The 21,966-nt window shown below is 33.1% G+C and overlaps 2 protein-coding genes and 1 pseudogene across 2 annotated transcripts; 1 reads left to right on the top strand and 2 right to left on the bottom strand.

The window, feature by feature from the left end:
- Window positions 1-1,078: 1,078 nt before the first annotated feature.
- On the top strand, window positions 1,079-5,101 carry LOC11408151 (mitogen-activated protein kinase homolog MMK2). Its single transcript, XM_003624001.4, has 6 exons — window positions 1,079-1,536; window positions 3,329-3,458; window positions 3,644-3,781; window positions 4,078-4,410; window positions 4,541-4,724; window positions 4,808-5,101. Exons 1-6 carry the CDS (start codon window positions 1,379-1,381, stop codon window positions 4,981-4,983), a joined length of 1,119 nt encoding a protein of 372 aa, XP_003624049.1. The 5' UTR covers window positions 1,079-1,378; the 3' UTR covers window positions 4,984-5,101.
- Window positions 5,102-5,147: 46 nt separating this feature from the next.
- LOC11422557 (probable polygalacturonase) lies at window positions 5,148-8,802 on the bottom strand. Its single transcript, XM_003624000.4, has 6 exons — window positions 8,644-8,802; window positions 8,179-8,514; window positions 6,902-7,022; window positions 6,373-6,547; window positions 6,225-6,295; window positions 5,148-6,013 (listed from the first exon to the last, which is right to left on the bottom strand). The coding sequence occupies exons 1-6, from the start codon at window positions 8,677-8,679 to the stop codon at window positions 5,301-5,303; spliced, it is 1,452 nt and encodes a 483-aa protein (XP_003624048.1). The 5' UTR covers window positions 8,680-8,802; the 3' UTR covers window positions 5,148-5,300.
- A 9,601-nt stretch (window positions 8,803-18,403) lies between these two features.
- LOC11406702 (putative disease resistance protein RGA3) lies at window positions 18,404-21,633 on the bottom strand (annotated as a pseudogene).
- Window positions 21,634-21,966: the final 333 nt, after the last annotated feature.

The raw sequence follows: 21,966 nt of genomic DNA, 5'->3' as shown, positions 1-21,966 counted from the left end.
ACAAAAAAATAAAATATTATATTAAAAAATATTTTTTTGTAAAAAAAAAAATCTCAGAGCTAATGACAAGGTGACATGTGTCCACACTTAACATTTTTTATTAAACCTAACAGAAGGGACTAAAACGAGACTAAAAAAAACTTAAAGCACTCAAACAATCTTTTTTTTAATTAAAGGACCAAAGCGATATCAATTAAATACTTAATGGACCAAAAAAGTATGTAAGCCTAACTAATATGTACTCCCATTTCAGAGAAAAGAGGATGAGTATCTAATGAGAATAGTGTCTCAAATAGACACCCTCTTTCCGCGGTCTCTCTCCTTTAAAGATATAGAGTTATTGAGAGATTATTAGCGAGTTCAGTTTAGGAAATTTGTGTAAAGAGTTGGATTAAAGGGATTGAGTGTTTACAAGTTACTACTATTAAAAATTTATAAATAAATGATTTGTACACGTGAGATTTATTTAAATATTCAAAAATACATTTCTTCATCGTAAATGGTCATAGTATATATTCCCTTCGTCCCATATTAGAGGATCTAGTTGACTTCGACATACGTACCGATGCATATTTTTTATTTTTGATATCTTCAATGCTCTATTAAAAAAAATTATGAAAATTTAATATTTTAAAAATATTCATCGAGAAGAATCCAACAACATCTTCCATGATATTATTTATCTTTGTGAATTAGTAGAAAATATATATTGTTAAAAAAAAAAGAAAAATATGTTCAGTCAATAATGTATATTGTCAAATATGATATCTTATATAATACTCCATCCGGTCCTATTTATAAGTTAAAGTTGACTTTTTAGATACATTGAATAATGCATGTATCTAGTCAAGAACCTAAACCAAATACATAAATTATTTAATGTATCTAAAAAGTAAATTGTCTTTTAGGACCGGAGGTAATACTATTCAAGCAACGTGATTAGAGAACATAAATAATTGAAAATCCAAAATCTCACTCAAAATTCAGAGTTGAAAGAAAGGGTCCAAAAAGTGTCACATCTTCTCACGGGTTCACACAAGCTTTCCCAGTTCAAAGAGCTTAATCCAATTTCAATGTTCACATAAACATGCTTACGCAAACAAACACACCTTAACCCTCTCTCTCTCTCTGGTCAAAAGTCATAATACACATTTTTTCTCTCCTTCACCGTGTACAAAACCAAATACTACCTTAACCCAACGAAATGTCAAAGACTTTTACTACACCTTAAAACACGTACTAGGTCTAGTACCTTCTAAATTCAGTGCACCCCACTTAACAAATTTAGCTTCTTTCTATAAAAATCATTGTTTTCTTTGTTGGGTCTCTTCCTATTTTCTGGTTTAATTTGGATTCTTAACTTCTACACAAGACAGACATGTCTCTTGCTTCATCTGACCACAACAATATTAAGGGAGTTCTTACTCATGGTGGACGCTATGTTCAGTACAATATCTATGGTAATTTATTTGAAGTGTCTAACAAGTATGTCCCTCCTATTCGTCCTATTGGAAGAGGAGCTTATGGTATTGTCTGGTAAGGAAATACAACTTTATGGGGTTCATTTTTTTTTTCTTGCTTGATTGATTTAATTGTTTGTGGGTAAACTATGAAGCAGTAACACTCCTCGTACTAGACATGACACTCCTCGTATTAGACATGTTCAGTGATGGACACACGTCTATGAAACACGAACACTCATCGAATTAGACATGTACTAGTGTCAGACACATGTCTAACACCGACACATATAATTATACAGAATTATGATTTTATTAAATTATTGGCGGTGTCAGCGTGTCATATTCATGTCGTGTTTGGTGTCCGTATCCGTATCCATGTTTTATAGACACATGTAGATGTCCAACTTTGACATATATGATCGCACTGAATTACATCATTTTCTCAAATTATTATCGATATCGACCGGGTCAGTGTCGTGTCCGCGCTTCATAAGAGGTAAAGGGTTGCCCTTTTTTAGTTATTTAGGCCATGTTTGGAGAAACAACTTATTTAAAGTGTCTAACAAATATGTCCCTCCTATTCGTTCTGTTGGAAGAGGAGCTTATGGTATTTTCTGGTAAGGAAAAATAAATTATGGGGTTGATTTGTTGTTGTTGTTGTTTGTGGGAGTAGAGGGTTTCCCTTTCTTAGTTATTTAGGCATGTTTGGATAAACAACTTAATTAAATGCTTATGTATGAGTTATGTCTGTAACAAAACAAAATAAAGTCAAAATGTTTTTATATAAGCTATAAGTTGCGGCCCTGAGCATGTTTAGAGTGTGCAATCGCAGCAAAAGCTCCATATTTTCAGGGGCACCAGGTTGCTGGGAACTTCAGTTTCTTAAGACTCAAATATATATAAATATAAGTGTGTGTGCAAGGGCACATGCATATCTGAATTAAAAAAATAGGTTTAGACTCAAATATTTCTAAATATGTGTGTGTGCGCAAGCGCACGTGTCCAACATATAAAAAAATAGGGCAGAAGTTTATACTTCCTACAGGACACTCGATCTTAGGGACAAGCACCGTAAGCTATAAGTTGTTTTCTAAGCTTTATTGGAGAGCTCATCAAAATAAGTTGAAAATAGCTTATAGACATGTCATAAGCCGTTTTCATAATCTCACACAGATGATTAGATTAGTAGACAAGTGCAAGTCAATCCAAACGCGCCGTGATTGCTTGAATCTTGTTGGGGGTTTGGAAGGCTTAGTTTTGAGAGGAAGGAAGTGATTTCTGATTGCAGTCAAAAGCCTTTTTTTGATTTTGGATTTGAATGTAAGCGGGAGTTCAGAAATCATAGTTGGCTGTGTATTTGTTGAAGTATGTTTTTGATGGGATTTCTAAGCTGAATGTGAGCTATTATGCTGGGCTAGTTGTGATTTTTGAGTTTAAACATTTATTCTTTTTGATCATCGGTTGAGTTTTATTGGAATATATTAATTGAAAGATAATCTAGTAGATTTTGACTTGTGGTATTTATTCAGTTTTAACTAAAAAAATCCAGATCTGAACTTATTGATTGTAAGTGATTGTTTTAAAGAAACCAAAGAGAATGTTGCTAGCGTTTGAAGCTGAATTTAGAATACAATAAGATCATTATTTCAGGTGATTGACAATTTTACACTGTAAAGTACAAAATCCTAAGGTTTTTCAAACTTGTTAAATTGAAGATAAGATGTACTATCTTGTCGACGGCTTCTTAAAATTTGGTGTTTTCAACCATACTTGATTTTTCACATTCATGTGGATTTAGACTCTGTTATCAACAATGTGAAAGGCAACATAATTTTTTTTTTCTTTTCTTTTCCATTTTCCTTCAGTGCTGCTGTAAATGCGGAGACACGGGAAGAAGTTGCCATTAAGAAGGTTGGCAATGCATTTGACAACAGAATTGATGCTAAAAGGACCTTACGAGAAATTAAACTTCAGCGGCACATGGATCATGAAAATGTAATTTGATAAACCTTTTACTTCAAGACATTCTTACTTAAATTTTGTTTGAATAATTTCTTTATGCTTTAATGGATCAACGGATAGTGATTTTTCTAGAACAAAACAGATACTTGCCATTTGTCAGCTAATTTCTAGATATAACTTCGCAGTTCTCCCTGATTCATGAAAAATTTCCAATGCAGGTGATAGCCCTCAAGGACATTATACGACCACCACAGAAGGAGAATTTCAATGACGTGTACATTGTTTATGAGTTAATGGATACTGATCTGCATCAAATAATTCGTTCCAATCAAACATTGACTGATGATCATTGTCGGGTTAGCACCGCACCTATTTTTTTTATAGCATATGCCTTTTAATGTCTTCCCTAATGAAAGATCTTTAGATTATGGCATTGGTAATCTATTCTCCTGTATTTGATTAGCTTAATCCAAATGGAAATGATAGCTTTTGTCTGAAAAGCTTTTTTTTTTTGAATTGTTTTCTTACTCAATGACTTTTTACCTTTCTTTTGAATCACAATAGTGCTCAACAAGCAAAGATCTGTATAGCAATAGATATTTAATTTGTGAATATACTATCATACAGCGACTGATACGATAAGTTTTTCCAGTATTTTCTGTATCAGTTGTTACGAGGACTGAAATATGTACACTCAGCAAACGTTCTTCACCGTGATCTAAAGCCTAGCAACTTACTACTGAATTCCAATTGTGATCTTAAGATCGGAGACTTTGGTCTAGCTAGAACTACGTCTGAAACTGATTTCATGACTGAGTATGTGGTTACTCGATGGTACCGAGCTCCAGAATTGCTTCTAAATTGTTCAGAATATACTGCAGCCATTGATATATGGTCTGTTGGTTGCATCCTTGGTGAAATCATGACAAGAAAACCTCTATTTCCTGGGAAAGATTATGTCCATCAGCTCAAATTGATCACAGAGGTAATAATAGATATAGGTCATGCATTTTGCTTTAAATGTTGCAAATTATGTCACATTCTTTGATCCTTTTCAGACTTGAGCCATCTTGAAATTTGATTTTAGTTTGACAAATTTTCTTTGATTCAAAAAGCTCATAGGTTCGCCTGATGACGCCAGCCTTGGATTTATACGAAGTGATAATGCTCGTAGATATGTAAAACAGCTTCCTCAATATCCAAGGCAGCAATTTGCTGCTAGGTTTCCCAACATGTCTCCTGGTGCTGTTGATTTGTTAGAGAGGATGCTTGTTTTTGATCCAAACAGGCGCATTACAGGTAAACTCATATGTTTGATCTTTTATTTTATTTTTCTTTATTCCCTTCTAAATTTCTATTATTTTCTGACCATTTCTATATAGTTGACGAGGCTCTGCGTCACCAATACTTGGCACCTCTCCATGATATTAACGAGGAACCTGTTTGCTCCAGACCTTTCAATTTTGATTTTGAGAAACCGTCTTTCACTGAAGCAGATATCAAGGAGCTCATCTGGAGAGAATCCGTGAAGTTCAATCCTGATCCACCTATTTATTGAGATTTTGCATTTACCGTTCTATGTATATAGTGAAATACTTGATACCTTACTGAGAACTTCTTTTTGACAAATTATATTGAGATTGAATAAGACTGTTGTGAGGTTTCCTTTTATTTAATTCTTATGTCACCACTTGTGTTTATTTGGCTTAATTAGAATGAATCTGTATAAGATTACTAATACAAATACTTGTAAAAAGTTTATCAAAATAGCTTTGAATCTTACATCATTCATCAAGCCATCAAGTTCCATAAACTAGTAGAGAAAAAAGAAAAAGAAAAAAAAACTGTTTGATACAGATCATTCCTCAACAGTAACTACATTACATATTTCATGCTGTAACTACACTTCTTAAGCTCCAAATTATCAATAGGTAAACTCTCTGCTGGGAAATCACACGCCCCGATTTTCTCAGGCCCTTGATCAGGCAACAGATCACAAGGCGGAGGTGTCACACCACTAGTCATCCCTTCAATATCAGTGCATGTCCATGACCTTTTCTTGGCCTTAACAGCCATCCCTAGTGTCACATTTGCAATACAAATTCCCTTAAAAGGGTCATTAGAGATTCCTTGAAACCTAGCTGCTATGGTAACATTCTCAGCCACAACATCTCTATAGTTGATATTTGCAATCTCAGGCAAAGCATTAGGGTCAAAGTGAGTATCAGCATGTGAATTATAATCACCTGTCATCTTAAATGCCCATTTCATAGTATGCATGGTAAATCTTTTTACATATATGTCCTTCACATACCCTCCTCTACCAACAGCTGTTTTGATTCTGACACCTGATTCTGTTCGAATGGCTGTGATGTCTTCGGCCCTGACGTCTTGTATCCCTCCTGACATCTCACTCCCTAAGGCAATGGTTGCACTGAACGGTGAAATGCATGTTAGTCTTCTGATTACTAGTTGTTTTGTAGGCCAGCCAAATTTGATGCCATACTCATCCCATCCACTCTTCACAGCAACACAGTCATCCCCAGAAACTATGTAGCAGTCTTCAATTTTTGTATTTGTGCACGAATCTAACATCAACATAAAAGGAAAATTACAAAATATTTATCAATCCGATCCATTGTTTTTTAGTTTCATTGTATCAAATGTTTGATAATGCAATTGCTAACTTTTCTGTTAGATTATTTTTGGATAAACAGCTTAATTAAACGTTTATGCATCAAGCATTAATCATACATTTTTATTGGGAGTAGCATAATTTGAAAATCTTCAAATACTGACCTGGATTGATACCATCAGTGTTAGGAGATGAGATAGGAGCAATGATTGTGATACCTTGTATAATAATGTTGCTGTATAGTGTTGAAATGTGAGTTTAAGGACATATTCTCTGAAGAGTAAAAAATATAAGCATTAGTAGTAGTGTTACCTGCTGTAAACAGGATGAACATTCCATGATGGAGAATTAAGGAGAGTTAGATTTGAGATTTGGATGCTGTCTGAGAACATAAGTTCAATCAGGTATGGACGAGTGTACTTCAACTTTTTTCTGTGAAATTGTTGCCACCAAAATGCACCCTGACCATCTATGGTGCCATTTCCCCCTGTTAACAAAAGGGGCATAGTTGATATTAAAATTTATCTATATATATATCTATGATGACAAATTCTGCCGTGGACCACTACATAAACATTGTCTAAAACAGTAACAATAACTGACACTGTTTTCTAGAAGTAGAACCTCACAATTCTTTTAATCTTCTGATTGAGACGGTGGCTTAATCGATGTTGATTTGACAAAAACAAGAGAAAATGAATGAGTTGAGGGTCTTGAGACACATTTTTCTCTTGGTTTTGACATATATGCACAAATTAAGTTACTGTCTTAGATGTTAATAACTTGTGACAATCACTCAACTATTGCTTTGAATTTTTTTTTTTTATGTTTTTCCCCATACCTGTGACAATAACATCCGTGAGGTTTGTTCCAAATATGAGGCTTCTGAATCTTCCTGCTGGTGCATCTCTTCCTCTACCGTATGATGGTAATGGTTCAAGCACAGGCCACTCAGTTATATCCTAAATTATTTTATCAGTACAACAGTAAAAAACAAAGTAGATAAAGTTAGCAGCAGCACACAAGAAAGTGCCAAAAATGTGTCACACTTAGAATAGTTCTTCTAGTCTAGATAGCAAAAGACAAAAATTTAATGGACCACACACTATGTCATATGATAGAGTTGGTGTGTGAATGCAGGAATAAAACAAAAGTGTGTCACGATAAAGTTGTTTTTGTGAATCAAAGGTTTAGGTGTTTAATTAAAGAGTAATGATATTTGTACATTCATTTTTTTTTTTATTGGTCAAAAACAATAGAGAAAGAAAAAGGAAGAGAGAGGATGAAAACATCATATGAGTATGAGAAAGAAAGTTGTACAAAAGTTATCACAAAATGGTTGTACAAATATCATTTCTCAAAATGAAATATTGCTTTCATCAATTAACAATGGAGAATATTGCTCTAATAGAAAGTGAGGAAACTTGTGACATATATTCTTTACATTTCATTTGTTTATTGAATCTGTAGCTTCCCTCACGTGATTCCCTCTATAAACTTCTATTTTCTAGATATTAAGAGATGAATATTAAGTATTTGTTGCAAAATATAAAAATTTAAAGACCCTTTCTTATTTTTCTTCCAACAAAATTGTTAGCATGTGTTTGGTTTTACGGTAGCGTATATCATAATAGATTTTGCCTTATCTAACTTCATTTCAGTGAATCAAGTAGTTTAACTTAATTGTTAATGAATTTCAGTTAAAGAAAAAACGTTTAGGAAAATCCTAGAAAAAATCATGACTATAACAGTCATTAGTCAGACTTTATTTATCTTTCGATCGAATTCTAGATTACGATGGTCTATATTCCTTAGGAACCAAGGCAACTTTGACAAAAAAAAAAAAAACATGATTTTGGTGAAAAGGATTTAACATATTAAATTATTTTCTCTCAGAAGTTATGAAGTACGGATACGAACACAGACACCGAACACGACATAGACACTGACACACCAACACAACTTATAATTTGAAAAAATCACATAATTAAGTGTAGTTACACACGACACGTGTCCGACATCAGGACACGCCTAATCCGAGGAGTGTCCGTGCTTCATAGCTCAGAAGTCACGTAATGAACACTTGCTAACCAAAAAGAGTAGAAATTAATGAGATACCTGAGAAGCAAGGAGAACAGCATCTCTATCCAAATAGAGAGTAAAGTGACTAGTAAGACTAAAACTACCAGTGAGCCATTTTCCTGCTGGAACATACAGCTGAGAACCACCTTGAGAACCATACTGACTCAGGTGACTAATTGCAGACTGAAAAGCCTTTGTATTAGATGTATTTCCATCTCCAACACCACCAAAATCTGTCAATGAAGCACTATGTGCTCTACAATTTATACCATTGTACACAAATGAAGTTGTCACAATTTTTGCTTTTCTACTTTCAACTCTTTCTGGATACACCAGTGTCACCACAAATATTGCTAAAAATATTTGAATCATCTGTAAAATATATACATAGCCATGGAAATAAATGGTTAAATACATGTAGCAGAATTTGTCTAAGCATATGAAATATATAAGAATAAAATATGAGAATAATAGATGATGAGGATAAAGGGTTTCACTCACTTGTACCCTTATGTGAGTTTTCCACAAGAGCTTCATCCTAAGAAAAATAAGTTTGGAATTTGATTTTGGTATATTTGGAGAGTGAAGCTATGTATGAGAAGTATTTATAGCTGAAGTTTAGTTAAGGCTAATAGGTCCATTGGTTCCTAAAAGTTGAAAAGGATAAACTTCACGAGCTTTTTGTCATTCTTAAGGCACATAGGGTAATAGTAACATTTACAATATTTGTTTGTCTCATTTTTTTTTAAATATTAATAAAAAATTATTTACAATTTTTTCACCTTACTACTTCATAACTACTTTATCGGTAAGAGTATTTTAGTCAATAAATTTTATTTTTTCTTAGAAATTTGTGCACTCAATATTTTGTTTAAGAAATGTGCACTACCTTAAACTAAATTTTTATATGAGATGCAGAGATAACATATACTATCCTTATATGAACTTAGAGATTAATATTTTAATGCCTAAGGATGAAATACTAATTATCTTCAAGACAAGAGGCATGACATAACATTACCAAAAAATATATAAAAAAATGATAGTTTAGTTTAGTGGAAGTCATTTTGTTTCAACTTGGAGTTGTGTTTGACATCATTTGTTCCCCTAAAATTTATGAGTGGGTGCTCATTTTCTTTATGGAAGGTTTTGAGCTTGGAAACAATAACAAACATTCCTAGTCTCAAATCCTACACAACCATCAAATTAGTGGTCCTATAAACTGTTTATACAGAGAAAAATATAATTATTTTTAAAAGACGAAGATAGATATAATAAAAATTAGGCATGTTGATTTTGAATATTCATTCATTTTTGAGTGCCTCATTTCACCATCCTTGCTTCAACATTTGCCGTGAGAATTTAGTTAAGTGCACAGGGTCATTATTCCATAGTATTAGAATTTCATTTTCCCATCTTATTGTGTCCACATGTTGTTAGTTCATCATCTATATTAAAATGCTCTAACACACTTTATATGGTACAATCATAAGGCAAACTCTTCGTATTTTTATTGTGTTTTTTTCTCTGTCTCTCCCTCTTGTTCTAATGTTTTTGACCCAGATGAAAAGGGAAAAATTCTTTAACTAAAATAAATTGATAAATTAAAAAATATTGGACTTTAAAATAATACTAAACATTTGTATTTCAAATGTAATTAATATATTGATACAATAATAAACAAAAATTGCTAGATTAAACACAAATTTATTTTAACAATAAAATGTCAATAGAGGTTAATTTTGAGGTATTTTGTAATGGGACCCAGGCCCCCAAAAGGTTTCACATTTTGGAAGTTGTGAGTGTGCAGTATTAGGTCTCGTGAGTGCTTCTAACCCAGTCCCACTGCCCTTTTGCCGACCCACTTCCTCACGGGTGGAGAAATCTTGTTGTGCTCTCATTCTAAATTCACTCTCCTCATGTATTTATTTATTTTTTTAACTTGTGAGCAGAAAAGTAAATTTTTTATGTGCTAAAACCATACATTAACAGCATTGGAATACCTCATATAGTAACTTATATAATTGAATTGTTTTCTTAAAAGGTAGTGGTTTATATGCTTCTAGAGCATATACTAATAATACCATTGGCTGAAATTTTTCTGTTCCACTCACGAGTCACAATAGCACGCACTTATTCATGCTTGGCCATGCCTCCAAATAATGGGCCTTTGTGGATGTGATTCAATGACATGGACAGCTTTTCGCTTCAATAAAAACTCTGTTTTATTTTCTGATGTTCACAAAGGATAATTTGTTTCATATTTGGATTATTTTGGTTGATTCTCAATTATGTCTGATTGGCCGTGGAACTACTGCAAATGTTGATCATCTTTTTTTGGACCGTAATATTTTGGTCGGATATGGTCTCTCATGTCGTATTGGTTAGGCTTTGTTTTAGCCAACTCGGTGTACCTTTTGGATCACTTAATTCAGTTCAATTATTTAGATCTTTTTTCCTTGTAGACATTTGTAGTTGATGAGTTAATTAGTTTTCTACTTTGGATAAAATGAATGAATCACCCGTATTCAACAAAATAAATGAATCAAAGCAATACCTTTGTAATGGATAAAAAGGAACCCTTGTGAATAGAGTGGTTGAATAAAGAAATGCACGAGGAAGTTTTACAAAGTGTGAGTGTTGAGAAATCGAAAATAAAATGGAAGTGTTACAATACATTTTCTCGAATCACATGGTAGTCTAATTCAATACGTTTGATTCTCATGAAAAGTGGGATTGTGAAAGATCATCGAATGCACCACCACCACTAGTGCTAGACAACTTATTGGTTTGATTCTCAACCTGCCTTTAATGATCCAAAGATTAGTTAGAGCCATTTAACTTAGCTAAAGACAATTGTCCACATAGGTTGGAAGCGACCGCGAGAAGAATGGATCAAACTTAATAATGATGGTTCTTGCAAAGATCTGGGTAGGATTGTCAAGTGTGGTGGCCTTTTTTGTGATACAAACGGAAAATGGATCAATGGTTATGCTAAGAAGATTGGAGTTTGTGATGCTTTACATGTTGAGATATGGGGGATTGTACTTGGCCTTGGAAATGGCTTGGAGGGAACATTTTTCTCACCTTATAGTGGAAAGCGGCTCGAAGAATCTAGTTTACATGACCTCCGACAATTTTAAGTTCAATGGAAATATCTTTATTTTAGTTCACCGTATCCGACAATTGTTGAAGAGTGGGCTTGAAAATCAACCATACTTGACGTGAAGGAGATATGAGTGTTGAATAACTTGTTAACTTAGCATTTCTATGGATAATTATGATTTGTTTGCTTTGGAGACCCTTCCGAGGAAACTTCAAAAGCTTATTTTTTATGATATTTTTGGGGCATACATGCATAAGAATGTTTGTTTAGTTTTGTTGTTGTTTTCTTGGACTTTGCCCTTTTTTATACTAGAAAAAAAATAAATATATTACAACATAATTGGTTTCTTTTTAAGGGAAACATAATTGGGTTTTAACTCATGAATTAAAATTTTATCAAATTAAGCCAACAATAGCATATCCGTTCATCTCTAGCCTACAGCAGTGGATGTCATATCTCAAAGAAAGATATGTGTGTACTAAATGTTGATGTATACTGATGGTCATATACTAGTACGCAAAACGTAATTGTCTGATCCTCTATTTTTCTTCATTAGTTGTGTATTTGAATTTCATTGTTGATGTAACCAAACACATTTTGACTTTTTAAACATTTATTGGGATGTTTTCTTGTGAATTAAACAATTTAGTTTTGAATTGAATAATTTAATTGTCTTTTTTTTTTTTTTTGAGAGGAATTTAATTGTCTGATACTCCATATATCCTCATTGCTAGTGAAATTTGTTATTTTCTTATATATTTTGTGTATTTAAGTTTTTTTTGTTGTTGTGGTTATACCCATTTTTTTTACTTTTAAACTTCTATGGTGATGTTACATAAAAACTCTTTTTTTTTTTTTAAGTGCATGTACCTAATTGATTTTTTTATTATCGTATCCGGTACCATACTCATACCATGTACTATACCCATAGTGGCTGCATATGTGTTTGAAATTTACCTTCTAAGTTCCCATGGCTCCACTTCAGTATAATGATCTTAGTCAAATGATTTTTTTGGCAAATTAAAACAATGACTCTTTTTTTTTTTTTTTTTTTTTTTTTTTTTTTTTTTTTTTTGATAAGGCAAGAGCAAAGACATAAAATAGAGTGGCTCCAAACTAAGTTGGTACCCAACTCTAATCTAGTGTCAAATGCGCTCATAAATATATTATTAAAAAAGGAAAAAAATACATAAAAAAAAAACCGGGGATATACACCTAACCAGTTTATCCACAAAACGTAGGTCTATCAAAACGAGGATAGTCAACACGGAGCAGATCCACGCACCCTCCTCTCCCTGCAAAGCACAACATGATAAATGCTCTTTCGAACCCCAAAGTACATACCAAATAAGACACTCCTTCCGACGCGGGGTGAAATACTTGAAACTTAAGACCAGAATCTCAGCCACTATCCAGAAACATCTCGATCAACACAACAGTGCGTCCCTTATCAGACCTTGAAGAACGACGAAAAGCTTGAGGATGACGACGATGGTAGCTTGGGAATCCAAGCTGAAGCTTGACTGCCGGAGAGGAAAACATCTAATCTAATTAACACGTTACTCGACAATTTTGAGAACGTACCAATTAATCAGAGACAAGCACGAGCCTATCTTTTTGAGATATGGTGTCTGAATCGACCACCAACACGGACAAGATTCACGTACCAACAGCCCCTGCGACAATTCACAGCGCGCATTTTCAGCCCTTTCGAGTCCAACGGACCCCGCACACTGTGAACCGAATCTGAGGAACACAGAATCAAGCACGCTAGCAAGGGTTTTGAAGTAGATCCAGCACTACACAGTCCAAAACCTAAGTTATGGATGCATCTTGAGCAAAACTAATCACCACCATCGAACATCATCGACGACGTTTAACGAACGAAACCATGCCGCCGAATCTGCTGAACACAGATCCGGTTGAGAACCAACAACCCCTTGAGATCCATGGTGGCAGCGAACATGACCATGGAGGGGAGTCTCATCCAAATCGACCGCTACGGAAGAGATTTGGACGATGGGTGGAGCGGAGGGTCGACGCTGCTCGTCGCACCACCGCTGGAATCAACTACATCTTGAAGGAACAAGGGATTAGATTAAAGGGTTAAAGGCGGTGGAGGAGTTTTAGATCGGTGATTGAGAGATAAAGAGAGAAAGGTATGGATGACGGCTACAACCTAAGGGTACGTTTGGTTCGCAAGAAAGAAGAAGGATGGATAGGTTGTGGACATAAAGAACGAAAATCAAGAAAGCTTCCATTGTTTGTTTCAAAGGAAGGATAACTAAGGAAAGAAAGACATGTGGGACCCAGGAATTGAGAGTTTTTTTCTTAGGAACAAAAGTTGAGAGAGAAGATGTATGGATGACGGCTCCTCAAGTTATATTCCGAGCCAGTTCAAAACCAACAATGACTTCTTAATAAGATATATTGAAGAGATCAAAAAACGACAAGATTAAAATTTAGTTTGAATAGTTTTACCTCAAATTATTTCATATGATTAATATTCTTCCATTTTTTGTTACAATTTTTTTTCAAGAAAATTATTATCATTATTATTATTGAATATTTTTATATTTGTTTTTTCTTTAAACATATTATGATGTTGATATTTAAAAATGTTGACAGATAGATAAAAACTTAGGATTCAATATTAATATCCCTCCTATTTTTGAAGAAAAGAAACTATGGTAATCTTAATTTCAATCATGAGATAAGTAAAATCTATCAACTATTTAAATTAGAGATCAAATTTAAATAATTTTAATTAAAAAATGAAAATTTACTAAAAAACTGAGAATTTACTTTTAACTTAGAAATTATGCGCTACGAATATTAAGAAAAGATAATATAAAAATACACTCTTTCAAAAAAAATGAAAATGCAATTAACATATCATTTAGTTTAGATTAAAAATCAATTTTCAATATTAGATAAATATCACACACAATTTATCCTCCTTCATTCTCATAAATTAAATATGAGTATTAGAGTTGTGCATTTCAATCACAATGAACATCACAAACTATATGCATGACACCACCAATATATCTTAAAAAAGAATATATTCTCCTCACATTCATTTAATATGACTTTTGGAAATCATGCATGTGATATGAGAATGAATATTATATGTTAAAAATACATTTTCTAAACCCATGTTATATTTATGTATTATGCATCTATTATTTCCTAAGTAACTTTTTTTAAGATAATCACATATTTATCTTGTACCACTCCATTATTTTATGGACAAGTTAGAAATTAGATCACTAATCACTTTGAACCGGAACGATGAACATCATCAACATTGATTATTTGTTTAGTTTCTCATTTATTTTCCTCTAACATTTCATTTTTTTTTTTTTTCCTTCTTTCTATGCATAAAAATAATAGACTTGGAAGAACACACGGGCACCTTGTTAGTATTAAAACAAAAGCTGTTGCTCTTTTAGTCATTAATATAAATATTATAATAGGAGGGAGCAATATTATAAAATATTTAATTCTCATATAAATATTTATACATATTATTTAATTCTCCTACAAAAATAGAATTAAGTTTAGTTTTTTAGCAAATAAAGTTTTAGCTCTTCTTGTGTACCCAAAAAGAAAAGTTTAGCTCTTATAAAAAGAAATGTGGAAATAGTATTTTTATATTATTAATTTAAGATAAGATATTTTATACTCTAATAAATACATTATGCCTAATCAACCAAACAATTAACTTCTAAATAGTATCTCTGCCTATGGTCAACTCAGAAATATATTAATCCCTCACTAGTAGAAATTTAAACTTTTTAAGAGAAAAAATTAATCTCTTAAAATAATCTATATTATCTAAATGAATAAATCAATTGTCTAATTTGAAGATGATTGCGGTTTTGCTTGTGATACTTCTCGTGTCGGCGACCGTGTCGGATGTGCTACGCGATTGAAGAAAGCTCAAATTATCATTGCATTGAATAATGTAATTGTTCTATAACTACTTTATTTTAGCTTCATTAGATGCATTTGTGTAATAAAAATCAAAGTCAGATTTAATTTTAATTTCATGCTTTTGCGATTGAGATTCATGTCGTCTCATCGAATCGAATCATGTAAAGTTGTGTTTTGTTTCACTGATTTTGTTCGGTGTGATATAACTCATATCTAAAACATTGTGTTGTGTTGTGTTTTGTTTCAGAAATTGAATAATGTATGTGTTGTGTTATGAAACTTTGTTTGTTAATGTCTGTTTTGATCTTGTGTGTTTTGTTAACTTTGTTTCTATGTCGGTGCTTCAAGTTAACAAGCAATTTTGCAAAAATAAGACGTTGTAAGCCATGGAGCCACGGTGGTGAATTAAGATATATCATATCGCATTCCTCACAATTAGTAATTGCAAGAGATGATGAATAGGGAGCTAGTAAGAAAACATACTTCTATTATTTAAATAGAAAAAATTAATTTTACTAAGGTACTTTTATTAAGTATTAGATTAGATTTGAATACCTATTATACTTTTGATCCGTTGTATTTTCTTCCCTCTTCTCATTATTTATATAGTAAAATGTTAAAGAGGCACTTAATTTTTCGGATCACTTAATTTAATCAACCTGGTGTTGCATTGGTTAGACTTTGTTTCTATCAACCTGGTGTACTTTTCGGATCACTTAATTTAATTCAGTCATGCAGGTCTTTTTTGTCTATATGCATTAGAACGTTGTTATATCTGATTTGATTATCTTGTATTTGAGTGATTTAGAAGGAAATAAATCCTCACATCTTTTAGCCGAAGGAATAATCTATGCATTCTCGTTCGAAAAAGTAAAGCTGCTCTCCTATTAGTGGTTGAAGGGGAAAAATCATACTTTCGTCTTTGATTTTTATTCGTTATGGCTTATTCCCCTTTTATGTTTGAGAGTAGCGATTTAATTTGGATTACTTGTTTTCTATTTTTATTTTTCTCTTGAACTATAAAGATACTTTGTTTAAACTCTATTGCAGCACATCTTGCGCTGGGTAGAACTTCTTGTTTATGTTAATATAATTTCATTTTCACTTGTTCATTAAAAAAAACTCTAGAAGTTGATGGACTAAGAATTGTATTTTGTCCCTGAAATGAAATTTAAATTAATTTAATCTTAGAATAAAACATATTTCTTGTTCATTAAGAATGTAAGTATACAACTGCTAGTATAAAAAAAAATAGGCTTAATATATGCTTTGGTCCCTTAACTTATTTTTGAATTTCATTTTGGTCCCTTAACTTTAAACTGTCTCAATTTGGTTCCATAATTTTACCTCCGTTTACCTAAGTGGTCCCTTCTGTTAAAAAAAACTAACAGAAGGGACATTTAGGTAAACTGAGGTAAAGTTATAGGACCAAATTGAGACGGTTTAAAGTTAAGGGACCAAAATGAAATTCAAAAATAAGTTGAGGGACCAGTATTAAGCCAAAAAAATATTATTGGTAGATATAATTTACGAATACATTTGTCACAAGGTTTTTATTGTTTGAACTCCACCCTTACCTTGTTGATGTTGAGACCCAACTCTTTAAACTATTTGTTATAAAAAATAATCACACACAAGTTTAATATCAAAAACTCTTGAGGGAATTCAATCCATGAATGGTATCTGGAAGGCAAACAAGACTTTTTCAGTTCTTTAAGTTTAAATTAGTGAGTCCAACTAGGCTTCTTACAGCTATTCCTTGCAAGGCAAGCATTGATAGAATTTCCATGCTTTCCCCAAACTCTGAAAGTGTTTTAAATTTACAACAGCTTATGCAGTCTTCCCTGGAAGAGATTTAAGACTTATGAAGTCTTCTAAATTCATCAAAACAACTTTCAGTTAGGCCTTCACAGCCTTTGAGAATCAATTTTTCAAGATTTGGAACACCAAAAAAATCAGGCAATCTCTTTAGCTTCTTGGAAAAAGTCATATTCAAGTACTTCAGCTTCCCTATAAACTGCTCAAAATTGTGAAAGTATGAACAAGTTATCAGTATCAAATGTCGTGGTGATGAAATTTAATAGAGGTCTTGATGAAAGAGTCTCTTACCTTTATTCCTTGCCAAATCTGTTGAATTTTGCTGTGAGAAAAGGAAGGCAACTGAGGCCAAGGGAAGTGTCATCTCACATAAACTGAGATATTTTAGCTGACTTGTCTTAAAGAATGCTTCACAGCTCCAACGTGCTTCATATGGTTGAATCTATGCTCCTAATTGCTTCAGTTCCCTACAAAACCATAATAACAAAAAGCATAATCTTATAGAATGAGGGAAAGCACAAACTTAAGCAAACAAATTATTGCATTGTATAATGATACTAGAATTGTAAAGGAAAATTAAGAATGAGTTTGATATTCTTTTGGATAATTCAACCTTTGTTGCATCAGAGAAGAAACATTACAATTGAATTGTAAAGAAGATAAGAAATGACATAGAAGAAGAATTAAAGAGGGAAAGGAGAATAATCAGTGAGAAGAGAATTAGAGAGAGATAGAAAGTTTCATCACACATTTCATCCCTTGTTTCCTTGGCCTTCACATTCATTTTTTTTTTTTTTTTTGAGGGGCACATTCATATTTTCTATATTGCCATTTTCATCTCTTTGACTCATTACACATTGCATTGTGTGTGTAAAATATTTATTTAGTTTAGCTTTGATATACTAGTAGCTCAAGAAAAATCTATATTGTCAATCAATCATAAACCGTCATAGTTAAAAATGTTCACTTTGGTCTTAATTGCTTTAAAAATCTCATAAAAATTATGTGATAATTGACAGTATTGAAGATATTTACACTTTTGTAAAAAAAAAAAAAAAGATATTTACACTTACAGTGCATATATATATATATATATATATTTATTGCATGCAAAACAATCAATCAAATCATCGTGTTAACAACAACAACAAGTATGAGTAAATTTACTTTTAAATATTTCCTCTTCCTACATTATAATAAAAAATAAAAAAATAAAAACCCAAAATCAATTTTAGAATTTTTTGAATCCGAAACTTATAATGTTGAGTAAATTAGTTCATAAGCCGTAGGTGATATGTGATACTAACAAATGTATCTACAAAGGCTTCCAAAAGTAGTTCATATACCTAAACTAGATTTGCTAAATAATTGAATTGAAATTATTTAATAGTAATTCTTCAACCTCAGTGTTTTCCAGTTTTCTTTTCAATCTTCTCTTTTTTCCAAATGCAAAGAAGTTATTTTATAAATATACTTGGGACTCTCAAGCATAAGTTGTGCAAAGAGATAACAAAACAGATAAAAATAGCATCAAAGTTGTCACTATAGATACCTATGACAAGAACATGAGTATATAACAAAACTAGAATCCAACAATACTAATACATCCAGAAATCATGCACTACACTTCAAGCTGATAACCAACATTCTGTTTCACTTTAAAGCATTGCCAACCCACTTTTAATTCCAAGCCTTCAACAGTAACAAGACAGAATCACGGGTCTTTGCGATTTAGTACATGCAGCCACTCCATTTGCCAAACATTTCAGCGCAATAACATAACAACATGCAATATGCAGCAACCAATTAACAGAAAGTTGTTACCTCAGTTCTGCATTGAAATACAAAACCGAATCAGAATGTTTTCCTCAATAATTTTATATTACAGAAACAAAGAAGAGCAACTTATACCTTTTAACTTGGCAGCGATATCCTTGCATTCCTCTTAATTTTCATGTTCTGATGATTTAATGTTAACTTGTTTGATGTGTGAAATCTTGGGCCAATCATGTCCTACCTTTGGCTGGTATCTTTTACATAATTCAGGACAATCTTTCATTTCTAAGCATTCAAGGTTTGGGAGGCAATGCACATCATCAGGGAGTGAGAGTAGTTTCGGGCAATTTGTAATTGTAAGTGTATTTAGACAAATGAAAGTTGATGACCACTCAGGAAGTTTCTCAAGATTTTCACAGTGACCAATAAATAAGCTGTGTAATGTGTCCGCACATCCTTGCAACCATTGAGGAAAACTCAACAATTGTGGCAAAGATTCAATATACAGTAACTTGAGCCTTAACCTGGGAATTGCATTCTCATGGCCCAAAGACAATTTCAACTTATTGCAATTACTAATCATCAAACTATCCACATTTGGAATAAGCTGGAGTGGCAAAGACGTTATATTCCCACAATAAATAATACTCAACGATTTAAGATTAGGTAGTTCTAATTCTCCAAGCAATGACTCCAAATTGTCACAAGAACAGATAGATAAGAACTCTAGAGAAGTCAATTTGGCAATCTCTTTGTCTGGAAAACTAGATTGCATTGTGGTTATATGTAGTTGTCGAAGGCTGATCAAATTTCCTATCCCATTGGGTAATTTTTCAAGCTTTAAGCATCCCTCAAGAATCAAAGTTTGCAAATTCTGAAGTTTGCACACTGAATCTGGGAGGCTCTTCAATTCTTTATTTCCCTTAAGATGAGATATCTCAAATGTTTTAATTTACCAATTGAGCGGGGAAAACTCTCATATGTAGAATGAGTTAACCGCAAAACTCGCAAGAATTTACACCTTGATGCCAAATTGTTCAAAAAAGCTACATTGTTGGCTTCTAATGGAAAAAAGTATGGTTCTCAGTCCTGCGGGAATTGGTGTTTGTCCAAGTAAATCATTTGTAGTAAATGACAAATGGAGAACATTCTTAATTATATTTTCATTATGGAATTTCAGCAATTGAAACTCATCTCTTGCAACATATAGGGCAAGATCATGCACTAAATCATGCAATTTAAATACACAAACATTACCAGAGACATAGAAATCTTGAAGGAAAGATCTTGATTGTAGCTCGTGCAAAAATTGATTACCGACATCTTCCAAGGTTTTACCCTTGTTTGGTGATGGAAGAAAATCAAGAGCCTCCCAAAGCACAGTGACAGAATAATTACTAAAGTGGAAGTCTTTTACAAAGAGGGAGAAGCAGGCAAAACATCGTTTTAAATATGAGGGTAATTGATCAAAACTTAATTTGAGAGCAGGCAAAATATCATCTTCTTTTTGTGGTAAATTCCAAATCTCATTGTCCCTAACAAACTTCCACTCTTCAATATCATCTTTTAAGAACAATGAACTCCCCAATGTTCTTAGGGCCAAAGGAAGCCCTCCACATTTTTGAACAATTTCTTTCCCAATCTCTATCAATTTTGGATATTTTTTCTCTTCTCCCTCTTTAAATGCCCATTTGACAAATACAGACAAGGAATCCTCTCTAGAAAGACCTTGCAAAGTGTAAGATGTGTTTGTGCACATCATTTTAGCAATTGAGTGACTACGTGTAGTCACTAAAACTTTACTTCCTTCATCTCCTACTTGTAATAGATTCTTCACCTCTATCCATTTGACACGATCCTCGCTCCACACGTCATCCAAGACGAGCAAGAATTTTTTGCCAGCAAGTGTGTTTCTCAAATGAGTTTGTAGCTGCTGCACATCAAGGTTTTTAATGTTCTCTTCGTGAATGAGGTTAGGAGTGGCATCACTAACGCTAGCTGAATTGAGGATTTTAACGAGCAGATGCTGAAGTTCAAAATCATCGGAGACACACACCCACATCTTTAATGGAAATGTCTCGTCTAAACTCTTATCATTGAACACCGTCTTTGCAAGTGTAGTCTTTCCCAAGCCTCCAATTCCAACAATAGGAATAACAGAGAGACTTTTATGACCACTATCTTGCAATAAGAGATCAATAATTTTTTGCTTATCGTAATCCCTTCCTATCACATCAGAATCAACTACATGCGAATGAGTCAACTCCCGCCTTTTTACAACATGATTATCGCTATCATTGATTTGAAGGCCAAAATTATGCCTAGCAGCAGCGTTCTTATTCAATCTCTTATTAACATGTTTGATTTGATGTGCCATTTTAAGGCGATAAACAAGAGGATTAGAACTGGATAAGTAACGTCGTACCTTCCTTCTGATGCTACCAGAAGTGTTGACTACGTGCTTTCGCAATGCCTCGCACTCAAAATCATTGATTACATCTTCTGCATCGTAGAAGACACGTTTGATCTGTTGCAGCCATTCACGAAGCTCGTGATTCTGCTTCTGCTTTAACTCAGCATCCAAGAGCACTGCTTTGATGAGTGACACAGTGTTTTTAATCTCTCGTAGATCATCATAGACGCCGAGTGCCAATGAAGCTTCTTCAACAGCACGAGAAGCAACCTTGGTGATAAATGATTCAGCAAGGCTAAAGAGAAATGATTCTGCCATGTTGATTGATTGGTTTTTGAATTTGGTGAGGAGCTGAAATGGTTGAAGGCAAAGGAAGCAAAAGGTGAAGTTGCAACCAACAACTTTGAATTAATAATATATACTAATTCGAAGTTATTCTATGTCTTGTAGCAAAAGTATTGTTTTAATACAAGTTTATTGGTAGTGAATACAAGCTTTTAAAGACAATGTTGGCTTTGTTGGAAAAGAAAATGAGTGGAAGGTGGTATGGTAGCTTCTAGTCTAGTGTGAAAGAAAGGAGTGTGAGGAGAAAGATGAAAGTATATTTAACATATAATAAGAAGAACAAAGACCACTTTACAAATATGGCCTACCAAGGAAAGAGTGGGGAAGCTAGTTTGTTGACTTAGAAGAAACTTCCATTTTCCTTTTTTCAGATTAAAGTCACCATTGTTTATTATTTTCTGTTTCAGAAATAATTTATACCATGGAT

The sequence above is a fragment of the Medicago truncatula genome, chromosome 7, assembly GCF_003473485.1.
Source record: "Medicago truncatula cultivar Jemalong A17 chromosome 7, MtrunA17r5.0-ANR, whole genome shotgun sequence".
Lineage (NCBI taxonomy): Eukaryota > Viridiplantae > Streptophyta > Magnoliopsida > Fabales > Fabaceae > Medicago > Medicago truncatula.
Note: the sequence above shows the minus strand (reverse complement) of the source record. Positions and strands in the feature narration are given on the sequence as shown.